Source organism: Echeneis naucrates, chromosome 11, assembly GCF_900963305.1.
Source record: "Echeneis naucrates chromosome 11, fEcheNa1.1, whole genome shotgun sequence".
Classification (NCBI taxonomy): Eukaryota; Metazoa; Chordata; class Actinopteri; order Carangiformes; family Echeneidae; genus Echeneis; species Echeneis naucrates.
Window position 1 is genome coordinate 13,111,194 of NC_042521.1, and position 13,400 is coordinate 13,124,593.

The 13,400-nt window shown below is 40.4% G+C and overlaps 1 protein-coding gene across 6 annotated transcripts in view; it reads left to right on the top strand.

Annotated features, from left to right (window-relative positions):
* The window catches only part of col16a1 (collagen, type XVI, alpha 1), a 55,927-nt gene extending 43,035 nt beyond the window's left edge, over nt 1–12,892 (top strand). For 4 of the 6 annotated variants that reach the window (XM_029513505.1, XM_029513507.1, XM_029513508.1 and 1 more), the window contains 29 exons: nt 92–145; nt 1,579–1,629; nt 1,785–1,904; nt 2,162–2,203; nt 2,422–2,493; nt 2,613–2,657; nt 3,542–3,586; nt 5,354–5,407; nt 5,500–5,553; nt 5,678–5,731; nt 5,823–5,867; nt 5,976–6,029; nt 6,132–6,167; nt 6,261–6,323; nt 6,423–6,494; nt 6,594–6,647; nt 6,781–6,825; nt 8,081–8,125; nt 8,279–8,332; nt 8,466–8,519; nt 8,618–8,668; nt 9,100–9,189; nt 9,283–9,318; nt 9,438–9,482; nt 10,511–10,705; nt 10,884–10,947; nt 11,155–11,331; nt 11,738–11,815; nt 12,677–12,892. In XM_029513505.1, coding sequence (XP_029369365.1) covers nt 92–145; nt 1,579–1,629; nt 1,785–1,904; nt 2,162–2,203; nt 2,422–2,493; nt 2,613–2,657; nt 3,542–3,586; nt 5,354–5,407; nt 5,500–5,553; nt 5,678–5,731; nt 5,823–5,867; nt 5,976–6,029; nt 6,132–6,167; nt 6,261–6,323; nt 6,423–6,494; nt 6,594–6,647; nt 6,781–6,825; nt 8,081–8,125; nt 8,279–8,332; nt 8,466–8,519; nt 8,618–8,668; nt 9,100–9,189; nt 9,283–9,318; nt 9,438–9,482; nt 10,511–10,705; nt 10,884–10,947; nt 11,155–11,331; nt 11,738–11,815; nt 12,677–12,870 — 2,043 coding nt within the window. In that variant the 3' untranslated portion in view covers nt 12,871–12,892. The remainder of the gene's footprint in view (nt 1–91; nt 146–1,578; nt 1,630–1,784; nt 1,905–2,161; nt 2,204–2,421; nt 2,494–2,612; nt 2,658–3,541; nt 3,587–5,353; nt 5,408–5,499; nt 5,554–5,677; nt 5,732–5,822; nt 5,868–5,975; nt 6,030–6,131; nt 6,168–6,260; nt 6,324–6,422; nt 6,495–6,593; nt 6,648–6,780; nt 6,826–8,080; nt 8,126–8,278; nt 8,333–8,465; nt 8,520–8,617; nt 8,669–9,099; nt 9,190–9,282; nt 9,319–9,437; nt 9,483–10,510; nt 10,706–10,883; nt 10,948–11,154; nt 11,332–11,737; nt 11,816–12,676) is intronic. The other 2 variants (XM_029513509.1, XM_029513510.1) reach the window with 1 other exon arrangement.
* Nucleotides 12,893–13,400: the final 508 nt, after the last annotated feature.

A 13,400-nucleotide genomic window follows, 5' to 3' on the forward strand; every position in this document is an offset into this window, starting at 1 on the left:
TATTTGACCCTTTGACTCTGACTTGTGGAGATGGGAGATGGCTAGCCCTCAATTAGCAACAGAGAAGTTCAACCTCAGTTCCTTCTTTCAGGGTATCCCCGGAAACGACGGGATACCGGGGAAACCGGGTTTGCCTGGATATATCGTAAGTAAAATTAGAGCGAAAAGGAGGAGAGGTGACTGGAGATCTGGGGGCCACATGGATAAACACCACATAACATATTCAGAGTTCAAGCCTGTTATGGATCTGACCTCAGATCTGCTTGTATCCACATTCTGGTGTTTTTGTGGACAGTGTTAGTTTGGAGAAAGTCACTTTAAGGTCAACATGAAAGCGGTGAAATGAAGCAGAGTGTGCTGAATTTAGTTGTGGACAGTATTATGGTGTCAGTTTTGTTTCTTTAAAGTCTGATGATGGCTTAATTTCATTAAGGGAATATCAATGCTGATCTGTAGCCAGCACTCAAGGGGAGCCTCACCTTCAACACAAGACTTAAAGTAGCAGATTAATGGAGGAAAGGAAGGGAGTAAAGGTGCACTGGATAAGTGGCCCAGATTTGAGGTCTGTTAATGTGTTGATTGACCTCATATATTGTAAAAGGTATTTGTACCTCAGTGTTGCTAGACAAACTGCCTCTTTTCCTTTTCCTATTCTAAAGGCACAGTATCAATTAGAGTTTGAGCTTAGATCCTGCATCTCTGAGAAATAACATATTTTGCTTAGAAAAATCACAAAATTTTCACAATTTGCTGATCACGTTGGAGAGTGGGAGAACAACGCCCCATGGTGACACATGCTCTTGTCTGTCCAACAGTCAATAGCAGGCAGCATAAAATAGTCTTCCTAGCTAATTGCTCCAGTTTTAACAATGTCAAATGGGTTTGTAATGACTTTGAAATCAGGCCAGGTGATATTGACAGATTCTCAGTGGAAAGGGTCCCCCACCTTTGATAGCAAGCCTGACTTCCTTTCAGAGTAAATGTAACTGGGCAAGGCGACCGATAAATTTCATTGTATGTTTGTACTCATGAGTGCATGGGCAGAACTGTCAATGCAGCACCGTGAGTTTCAAACATTTTCAAGTGCAAACTTGAGCCCCTCAACCCTATTTAATTACAACTTGCTCAGCATTAGTTGAAATGAGTGCTGAGGTATTTATTTCTCTACAGGATTTAGTGCTAAAATTTAATTTTTCACACCCCAATCAAAAATTAGCATGTAGTGTCCTCAGCAGACTGCTAGAATATTCCTCAGTTTATATATACTATTGCTTTTTGGGCTATATTATTTTAAAAAAAGTTGACACTGAAACTTGAATTTTATTCTATGACTGCAGTGTAGTAAACAAGGTTAAGGGCAGTGTGCATTAGGGATATAGACCTTAGTTTGAAATTTATTTAAAATTCTAGAAGAAATTGTGGGTATATTACTGATGGAGTATTGATAGAAGAAACCACACTTTACTGTAGTATATCACGTTCTACGAAAGCTGGTGTTAATCACTTGAACGCCACTTAATAAATAATAATTCTTTAATTGATTAAGTACATTTTTGATCCCCTGCCCCCTTGTTTTAGAATCCCAGTGGACCACATCAGCTGCCTCAAGACGCCACTGCTGGAGATGATGTAAGTTTGTCAGTGAAAAGATGCATTTTGGGTAATGAGGTTTATACACAGTGCTTTGCATGCTTTGCTTCGCTAGTTTCAAGCGAACAACTGTTCAGCTTGTATGTCCATCTCTGTGTTTATAAGTGCGCACATGTGTGTGTTCTGTGACACAGGAAGACTGTAATGGGGGCTGCTCCCAAGGGTTACCAGGGGTGCCAGGTCTGGCTGGTGCCAAGGGTGAAAAGGGAGATCAGGGCAAGCCCGGTGTAACTCCCTTGGACAACTGTGACAGGGTGAGAGATGGAGGCACTGGGAGTTTCTAGTCAAAAAATTTTGAGCTTCACTGTATGATTCTCCAAAATGCAGAATCATATGGAATGTCACTGGTAGGACAGTTACTGTGTTATTGTGCGTCCTTGAATGCACAATAACAATCCCTCACTTTGCAGTGTATTGGAGTTTGCATGGCTTGTTTTTCATAGTCAGTCTGACATTACAGTGCCAGCAGTGAAGCATTACTTTGATAACTTATTCTCTTGTCTGCTTGCAGTGTTTGGAGAGACTGCAGAGGGAGCAGGCGACACAAGCAGTGGTCAGCTGAGATCATTGTCATATTCTGTAGACGTAACGATAAGAACAATAGTGCACTTTATTAAAATCTTTCCTAATAAAGCTACAAAGAGGTTTAGAAAATCAATAAAACCTGACAGGCAAATACAAAAAAAAAAAGAATATAGCGCAGGAAGTGAAAACTATAAAATGAATAAGGTCGGTGCACATTTCCTGATATTTCATTCCTTTGCCTCATAGGGTGACCAATCATGCACCGGATCACCTGGAGTTCCAGGGATACCTGGATCACCAGGAATAAAAGGAGAGCAAGTGAGTGTTTGTTGTTGTTGTTGTTTTTTGTTTTTTTTTGTGTGCTTGTATTATGCCAAAAAAAAAAAAAAAGCTACATCCAGACAACTTCAGAGTTGTATTTCTTTATTTCACTCCAGGGTTCACCAGGTGAGAGAGGCCAAGCTGGAATGCCAGGAATTATGGTGAGGTTTCGTCTACACCCCCACACAAATTTGAACTGCCATTGTCAAGTAAACAATAAACATATATGTATATATGCCATCATCAAAGAGACAGGTTTTCCTATTAATGAAATGTTTTAAGCCCCAAAGTCACAGTTAAGGCAGCAAAATCCAACATCGATATGCAAGTATAATTCTGTTTCAATTATGGTCCTTCTAACCTCCTCATCAGCCATTCCCCCTCCTTGGCTTACCGAACACCGCCGTCCCATTACAATCACCTGCCACCAGTAGTTATACAGAAAGTTAAAGTGTTTTGCATTCTAATGCCTTACTCCACTTTTAATGACAGCACTTTGTAGTCAACTTTTTCTACAACTACTTTCTACTTTGAGCTGTAAAAAACTGACTGATTTCAAATATGCGCCGCCGTCTTTTCTTTCTTTCTCTTTGTTTCAAATCAAAAGGTTTTCCAATACTGTGATTGCACCGTGTAACTTACCACCCTGAACCCCCTCATATTAACAAAAAATGAGTGTGAAATGCATTCTTTACATCCATTTTTTTAGTGCCTCTGTGAGGGGAGAATGATTTGATTATTTTTTCCGATTTTTAGGACAGCACCATTGGGTTTTGTCTCCCAGAAACTTCAGAGCACATGAGCACTTTGTATTCAACACTTAACATGAACTCAGAGAGCCCCCTGCTGGTCTCACTGAAAATGTACAAAATGGCACACTTATTTTTCAGTGCTGATGTTGCACCAACATCGCCAAGTTTTTTTTTTTTTTTTCTTTTTTATTGTATTCACCCAGAAGAGGCAGCTGAAACCTGCTTCCATCAGAAATCAATTTTAAATTCCATCTTGTCTCCTGTGTTTTAAAGTTTCCCTCCTCTGTCTACAGGGACCTCCTGGCTTCCCCGGTGAACAGGGCAGACCAGGTTTACCTGTAAGTTTCATTCACAGTTTCAATTTCATTATTTTCCCCTTCTTTTTTAATCTAGAATGGAAGATTTACTTGGATCCTCTAGTATTTTTAAGTACAAGTGCATCAGTGTAAAATTACAAGTCATTTAAAATTCAAAATCTAACTTACATGAAAGTGTAAAAAGTGTGTTAGTTAAATCAGTAGTATTTTTAATATTGTTACTCTCTTATGCCACATTGACGTCAGTGGTTCCCAACATGTAAGGGATGAAAAATGTGTAGTTATGATCCCTTTGTTGGAAGAAAAAAAAATCTACTGCAACTTCAATTATTATTTTATTTCATTTTGCTTCTCTGTAAACATCTAATATTTCAGGTTGTGTCAGAAGGGTCCTCTGTGGTTAATGAAACAGCTCATGTTTTTGGGTCCACTAATGTAAATTAGTACCTCACCACTGTTCTTGAGTAAATGTACTTGGATACTTTCCAACTCGGCTTTAAATGCTTTAAATCTTTTATTGCATCTATGCCTCTCTTTCTTTTTGGCTTTTCATTTCAAATACACATCATCTCAATTTTAAATTGAATAGCCATTGATTATTTCCTCCTTTCCATTTCTCCATCCTCCCTGCTCTCTTTGCGGCTCTTCGATGAAAGTTATTTCAGACAAGGATATGATTTGGTTGTCCCTCCAGTTGTTCAATTACTCCCTTGTCTAAGTGATGGAGAGCAGACAGAGCCCATCACCCCCTCCAAGTTCTCCGTTACAGCGATTTTTAGAAGAGTAGAGATTCTAAATGGATGACTCATGTTAAAGTTGCTGGAATTCATTTGCAGTATGGTAGTAGTGGTAGTATTTTACACCAGATGGTAACTTCTGCATGTGGTGGTGTTAGTGGGAGAGAAGTAGAGAGGTGTGCTAATACTATATACTCACATTCAAGAAAAGGGAGCCACTAATTTGTTTCTCAGTGTGATCAATTAGTAATTTTCCTCATAATTGTGTTAGTTATTTAAACCCCTTCCTCGCTGGTGAAAGCAATCAGTTCCAACTCATCCATCTCACTAATATTTTTTGCTAATTCATTTATTAGATCTGAAAGGACATGTCAACATAATAACAGTGAAACAACTTATTTTCAGCGGCTCCCACCGTTTCAACATATTAATAATATGATCAGTGTCTTCTATTTCCTCTGACATTCTCTGATTTTCTCATATTTAAAAACTTATTTATTAAAACCTATGCTTGTAGTCACAGTTGCTAGGTGACAGATCACACTTTCACATGCATATTAATAATTGCATCAAATTAATGAGTGTGGAATATATGTTTTCAATACTTTGTGGAATCATTCTGTGGTTGCTCTGCACACGACTGGACTGAGCAAGTTTTTGTTTTTTTTTTGGGCTATTTGGATTTGATGGAAGAGCAGGCTTGAAAAGAGATAACTTAATCAGGTGTTCAGATCTGTTAAGATTTGTAACTGACTCTGCAGTGAAATAATGGAAGAAGGAGAGCAACATTTGAAAATCAGGAAGATATTACACTGTCCAATGTTCAGCCAGAGCTAAATCATAATCCTGAAGCCTGAGTTAAAGAGCAAAAGGACAAAGTCAAAAGGAGGCTTTTCCTGAGGGAGACGATCCGAGCCAGTTAGCTGTTTCCTCTCTTTGATATTGACTTGCCTTGTCCTTGGTTTCATTTTTACCACTGCCTCCCCGCCTGACATACATATCACATCCTCTGCTTCATTCTCCAATCATGCCTGCCTCTCGTCATTCTCAGGGTCAGCAGGGTGAACGGGGGGAACCTGGACTCCCAGGATTGAAGGGCGAGCAGGTAACAATCTGCCAATCAAATTCTTTGAAATGATAACATGTAGAAATATAATTGCTTTCCCTGTATGATTGATTGTATAACAATTACCCCAGGGGCCTCCTGGGACGTCAGGCTACCCAGGAACCATGGGACCGCCTGGTCTGCCTGTAAGTCAGTCTTGATGCCTCATTATAACCATGGGATTGACAACAAACTTAAAGTTTTAATGGATGGGTAGGTGGTTACATTGATGTGAGCTGACATTGATTCACTGCCTATTTTATTCATCAGGGACTGAAGGGTGAACGTGGGAGCCCGGGAAGTAGTGGACAGAAAGGGGAATCAGTAAGCCTCCATGCCATCACTGTTAAGTAATGCACAGTGAATCTTCAGTTTGTGTTGTTAAGCGCTCGCTATGCTTCCTTCCCTTCTGTAGGGTCCTCCGGGTAACCCTGGGTACCAAGGACTGGCTGGTGCACCGGTCAGTGCATCATAAATTCTGCTTGGCAACATGTGGAGTCTCATTCCTTAATTAGGCATTAAAAAATTCAATAACTGTTTCATAATTTGAGCCAATCTGTGTCTGCAGGGAATAAAAGGAGACATGGGACCAATGGGGCCTGCTGGTGCCAAAGGGGATGCGGTTTGTAAAACACACGCTCACATTGTGAAAAAATGTCCTGAAAATTATCTGGGGGGGAAAAAAAGGGGGCATGTAGTTATGTGTTACTCTATTTATTTCAAGGGTTTCCAAGGACAACCAGGCTTCCCTGGACCCCCAGTATGTGAATATTTAAGCTCCCCTTTTGCTAATTTATTTTTAATTTTTTGGAAAGGGTGCAGGAGCTTTATGAATATTCCTGTGCATTTTCAGGGGCCACCAGGGCCTTCAGGAAAACCTGGAAGAGAAGGGCTCCCTGGGCTCAAAGGTGAAAGAGTGAGTATGAAGCAAAACTTAAACAACGCTGAAGAGCTGTGTTTAATTTTTGTCGACCCAAAATGATTTGATCCAAAGTGAGAATTCCTTCTTTCACAGGGCAATGATGGTGCTCAAGGATCACAGGGATCAACTGGGCCCCCAGGCTCCCCAGGCTCCCCAGGACTGATGGTACACATCATTTATCACTGTATCATCCAAATTCTAATTGTTTGCATTAACTGTTGACTCTTCAGAATCCTCATCTATCTGTTTTTATGTGACAAAAAGGGACCTCCAGGAATTGTAGGATTGGATGGTAAAGACGGGAAACCAGGGCTGCGGGTAAATCACATACATGCATCACACAAACACACACACACATGCATCATATATATATGATCATAGTGAAATGAATACATACGGTGGATGATTTATTTATTTATTTTTTTGTTACTGTTCTCATTGTTGGCCATAGGGAGAAATAGGCCCTCCAGGCCCTGCAGGACCAAGAGGAATCCCAGTGAGTATCACCATCAGCCCTGCAATGTTATTTCTTACCTCCACAGTGCAGAAAACAATATGAATTAGGCATGAGGAATAAATGCTATCCAAATAACCTTAAACACTGTTCATGGAATAATTCATGTTTGAATGAATAATGTGTAATATATAATCTATCTCTGTGAGATATCTCTCTTCACTCACAGTTGCCAAAAACAACATAATAAGGGAATATTGTCTGAACCCACTTTGGTCCCAGTTGCTGACATTCATGGTCCCAATGTGTGTCCTACTTTGAAAATCCTCTAATATTTTCTTGCATTTTTTGTGTATCGTGAAAAAGTCTCAATTAATGTTGGGTTGATTGAACCCTCGTCATTTTGTTGGCTTCAGTGTGTTTTCTCTCGTGACACCAGCAGGTCCAATTTTCCTGTATTCTTGCACAAACTTGACATTCACGTTTCTAATCCTTAAATTTTCATCATCAATTCACAGCTTAATTTAATCTAAAATTTGTTTGTGGCAAAACACTGTGAAACATTTCCATCATATATACATTTAGTGCTGACAAAAAAAGATGTGTTAATGGCGTGACAGGCCTCCAGCAAGGCCGGAGAATGGTAACATAAACTCTTTGAGAAATAAATGTAAATTGTGTTTTGGTTTGGTTTTTTTTTTTTTTTTAATCCAAATATTCACATCAGGAATGCCCTCATTATTTTTCACATACAGTAGCTTGTTTGGGTAGATGGATCTGCTAGGCATGCTTTTTATACAGTGCATTAGAATTGCATTACCTTCAGAATCACAAACAGCAAGCTAGTATGCAAATCAGCATGCATGACTAAACCTTTGCCACTCATAGCCTATCCAAAGTTCTTCATAAAAAAATGGAGTGACAGAGGTGAATCGTTGATCTTGATATGGAAGTGTAAAGAAATCTCAAGAACGTTTTATATCTATTTTTGTATCATTTTACCAATGTTATTCCATGTTATTCAAATCACTCTGTTCATGATATTTCCCTCATCTCACCTGTGGTGAGCATGCAGTGGCGATAGGACCCCATTTGACACACCAAAGCTTCCCATGTTCCATTAAGTCCTGGATGTTGGCAACTGAAACTATGATATTCACACAAAAAAACATTTTTTCTCTCTGACTCCTTGTATCTCAGTTGTGCTGAACCCAAAAGCAAATCTTCAAGATTTCAAAGAAATCTCTGTGAATTTTGATATTGGACCACTTTCATGTTCTTTAATGTCTCTCCTCAGGGATTTAAAGGGAAAACGGGCCATACTGGCTTCCCTGGACAGAAGGTTAGCCAGAAACTCCGTGCTTAATCATCACACTATTACTGTTTTTTGCTCGTTCCACTAACCCAGCTACTTTATCAAGATGATGTCTGTGCTGCCTTGTTGTTTTGTTTGGAGGACTGACTCATTCCAGTAATTACTTTCTAATCCTTTCAGGGTGAACCTGGACCTTCAGGCCCACCTGGATCACCAGGTAGACCAGGACACGAAGTGAGTTTTTTTTTTTTTTTTTGTGTCTGTCATGTTCCAGTTCTAGCTCCAGTTATTAGTGCCCTTTGATGACACCCATAAATCAAACACATAAATATGGAGATCAATAAGGTGTAATTTGTGATGCTTGCAGGGTGACCCTGGTACCCCAGGACCTCAGGGACGCCCTGGACCCCCTGGCCACCTTGTAAGATCACTGCCCTTTTAACCTCATACTGTGCATGTCTGAGAATATGATAATATGCCAATGTGTTAATCTTGGCGTGCATTTACTTTTTTCATCAGGGTTCAACAGGTCCTGCTGGACCTCCAGGGCCTCCTGGTCCGTCAGGAGTGGTAAGAGAAATGCTGTTCAACAAGACTCAAGATTATTAAATTACATTAATTGAATCTTTAATGATCCCAAGAGGAAATGTGTTATTTCAGGAACAAAAAACATCTTAGAAAGATAAACAAACGTGCAGGGGACCAAAAAAAACCCCAATACAAACAGTAATTATCATTACAGTAAATAATTATACATTATACATTTAAAAAAGAAGATGAAAGATGAAAAGGATGTGGAGATAATTTACAGATTCAGGAGTTAATATGAATGTGCCTTAACTATCTTTCAAAGTTATCCATTAAGTGCAGTACATGTATGTGTGCACGTTTGTGTGTGTGTAAGGGTGAAACAAGACACTATTGAAATTCTGTTCTGCTGCCTGAAGAACAAACAATAGAAGGGAATCTATACTCGACATCTCTTCTCCCTCACTGTCCAGGGTATAAAGGGAGATAAGGGCCAGGTAGGTGAGAGAGGTCTCCCAGGAATGTCAGGATCCCCAGGACCTCCTGGACACCCCGGTCCCATGGTTAGTACCTTTTAACAAAATTAACAAAATAAAGAAATGAAGTTACCCTAGTGAATCACCATATAGCTTACTGCTTTGACTTTTTCCTCTTAGGGAGAGCCAGGAAGCGACGGTGCAGCTGGCAAAGATGTGAGTAAAGTGTGGGCTTTGCAATAGTTCCCAGGGGACTAAGGGATAATGTAGGTTGATGTTGTTGATGTGTGTATTTCATTCTTTGACATGGACATTTTGTTTTCACATTTTGACAGGGAGTGGCAGGTCAACCAGGGGACAATGGGCAGCCAGGTCAAAAGGTTAGAGCGGACTCACACATGAACATTTTTGCATTGTTTCTTGTGTGTAATGACAAGCTGTGAGTCACCCATTGTCTCTACAGTCCATGTTTATAGAGGGAGATTGTCACCTTTTTTCTTTGGGGAGGCTCAGGTCAGCTTGCCGTGGTGCAGAACACACTTGCTCCTCGATTTCTGCTTGCTCAGCACTCGCACTAAACACAGTCATCAGTTCACTAACCCCCTGACCCTCTCACTGACACGCTCTTTCCTCCGCACCCCACTTCACACCTCTCTAAACTCCCTCTGTGGCTCAGGCTTACAGTAGTGTAGGTGGATACACTGATAAAGTTGTTCTCCTGCCTTTGGGATAATGCTATTAAGCATGAGGGGAGATGCTAGATGAGGCCATTTGTCACAGTGACAGGACGGCATTGTCAGGGTTTTCACTGCACAGAAGAGAACAGAGAAGAAAGACCGTAACGGACTCCTTTATTCTTCTCTGTTTCAAGGGCCGCTTGTCTGTCAGTGACGTGTAAACATTAGACGTCCATTATGGCTGCTTTGTCCTCAATAAATCACTGTCACTAATATAATGTTGCTGTTGGTGTTTTTGTGTGTGTATTTACAAAACTTGCTTGATGTGCTGTCTATTGTATGAAGTGATATAGACGTTGTTTAAGGCTGCCTGGAAGGCCTGGCTTCTGCTCTGAACTAGGTCAATAATACGCTTCAAAATTAGCCACTGCTAATTTAATGATGTCGTGGCCTTAGCTTTGTGTTTAATGGACAAGCAAGGTGTCAATCTTCTTATCTCACCCTTGGCATGGAAGCAAATATGCAAATTTTTCAAAATGATCAAATGTCAAATCACTTGAATAACATATTGTACCCTCCAAACAAGTACATCATGGAGTTTTAAGTAGTGAGTAAAAACGAATGTGAATTCGAACACTTGAGGAAAAAAAAATATGTATTATTAAATTATATATATATGTATATATATCATAGTTTAATAACATGATACCTGGTGTGTGCTTATCTTTCAGGGTGAGCCGGGTGCCCCCGGACAGAGAGGTCCTCCAGGGGAGAGAGGCAGACCAGGGCCTCCTGGTGGCGGGGCTTACCACTCAAAGGATGCACAGCCCATGATGGGCCCTGTTGGACCTCGAGGGGAGAGGGGAATCCCAGGTTCATCAGGGCCCCCAGGTCTACCTGGACCTGCAGGGTCCCCAGGAAATGATGTGAGTTCCAGCTTTGTTACACTTATGCCTAAATTTTATTTTATTTTGAACTTTTTATCAGCTCAATCAGTGTAGTGACCAGAGGCATTTGCTGGCTCCATCTGGTCTTGTAAATAATGAATTTTTTAATTATCTTCCTTGATTAATGTTTGATGCTTTTTTTTCCCTCCATTTGCAGGCTGTAGTCAATTATGATGAAATCAAAAACTTCATTCGACAGCAGGTCATTAAGATCTTTGATGGTGAGGCCATGGACTGTTGTGTGAGCTTTTACTGTGCATAATGCCACAATTTCAGCACTAGAGAAAAGTTTTATGTTCAGATGCTTATCAGTCAATCAAAATATTTTTTTCTCAGTTTTTGTCTGGGACATTACCATGGAATCAATGTTTGTTGTCTTTTTTTATTTACCAAAAATATTTTGGTTGTTTTTGCCCCCCCTTCCCCAGAGAGAATGGCCTACTACATGTCACGCATGCAAATGCCAGTAGAGATGGTAGCATCCCCTGGTCGGCCTGGGCCCCCAGGGAAAGATGGTACTCCTGGTAATCCTGGGCTCCCTGGTGCGCCTGGCCTCCCAGGACAGATTGGCAGACAAGGCCGACCAGGACCACAAGGGACCGCAGGTAATCTTGTCATAGCACCATGGAAAAGATTGACATTTCCCTTAACACAAATCAGCTATCATTCACTGAGCCCATTATGCTGTAGGCATAGCCTCCCACCAAAAAATGTTTAACACTTATTAGGAAAGGAAAGATGAAATGTCTTTACTGAGCCCTTCATGGCGTATTTAAGTATTTCAAGCTTAAGATACAGTGGCTTCTACTAAGATGCAGTCTGTATGCTACTTTAAACTGTGGTAAAACATGCCTAATGCAAATAGAGGTTGAATGGATTCTTGACCGCCATATTTTATCAAAACCCAAAGTCTTTACCCACAGTTAACAGCCCACTGCTTCCTCTTTGAGTCACCTTTGGGAGCAGTGGGCTAAACTCCTTAATTTGGTCAAAATATGTTACTTTCTGCAGGACCAAGAGGACCAATTGGAGAAAAGGGAGACAAGGGTGTTGGAGAGATGGGCGATATTGGACCTCCAGGAGCCCCAGGTATGGATCACTGCAACACTAAACAGAACCGTGACAGCCGTTAGTCTGAACCTTACTCATGTGAGTTGTAGATTTAGTAATTTCAGGTCCAGTAAATCCTCTCCTGTTTTATTTTGTTGGGGCGCCTACATCTGCAACAATCCTCTGCTCATTATTCCCAATGTTTTAAGCATGTGTGCCGGCTGCACCTGATGCTAAACCTGTGGTTGGCATTTGTGGCTACCATATCCCATAAATTATGGAAATTACTTTAAATGTTTGTGTTTGTGTAAATTGCCATCGTGATGGAAGCAATTCTCCATCATTCCAAAATTATCTTTAATTAAAATTACCAGGCTAGTAATTACCAAAATCTAAATTTAAAATCCCTTAATCGCCACAAAGTTCATATAACATTTGTTAAATTAGCAAATTAGGCCAGCTTTTTACATTTGGGTTCACTCGTGGTTTCGGTTGAAAGCCATGCTCAGATGAAATGATCCAAATAGGATTGATAATAAACCTAATGTTTCCATTATGGTCCTCTGACAGCAGACATGATAATAACAACAACCTTTGTTGTGTTTTTGTTTGTTGTTTGCTTTTTTTTAACAAGGCAACATTTTAATCCCCAAAACTGTATTACAGCTGGGTTAAGGAAAACGTTACACATTTTAGTGATATTGGCTTAGAGCCAAGAGCAAAACTGAGCCATACCAAAGAACCTCAAAATTTGTTTTTTTTTGACATTGACAAAAACATTTAACCTTGGGCTACAATGTAAATACATTTTAAGTAATTTAAGTAAGTCTTAAGGTGTTAAGACAGCAGTAGTGTCATGGCATTACATTACATTACATTCTATTTCCTTTCTTCTTCTAGGTGTCCCAGGCCCTCCTGGATATGGTAAGATGGGACCCCCAGGTCCTGTTGGCCAGCAAGGTGTTCCAGGGATCCCAGGACCTCAAGGACCGCCGGGTTCAAAGGGAAATGATGGACGGTGTAATCCTGGAGACTGTATGAGCCATCAAGTAGAATACAGCCCCAAGGGCCCACCTATGAAGGGCCCATGGTAGAGGGTAAGAGGGGATGGAGAAAAAAAAGGGAGGGAGGGAGGGAGGGGGGGGACTAAAGCAAAGACACTACGGAAAAGCCAAAGGCCATGATCCAAGGTTATCGAATTTAATGTCACAGGAGCAGCCACTGTTGTTGAGTTGTATGGATTTACAAGGTTTCTACTGCAGTTCGGAGCAAAAATCCACAATTTTGTTCTAAGGGCCCCGCTGGAACTGAGGCCTGCAAAGACACACCAGTAGCACGTTTTTATTGCAGCATTCTTTCCCTATGAAATTCACTGCTATATTACTGCCTCTTATTTTCTCACTGTTTCACTCCTTTTGTACATTTTCAGACAACCCAGGGGAGGTGACAGGAATCACAATATGTATTTTCCTCTCCTTGATTAATTCTAGCCTCCTCTGTTTTTGTTTTCCTTCTATTTCTCGTTTTTTCTTCTTCATTTCATTTTCTAAATCTGTAAAAAGAGAATACACACAATTATTGTAGTACTTTGCTTCCACCTACCATATCTTTGTTCCTTTGTCAC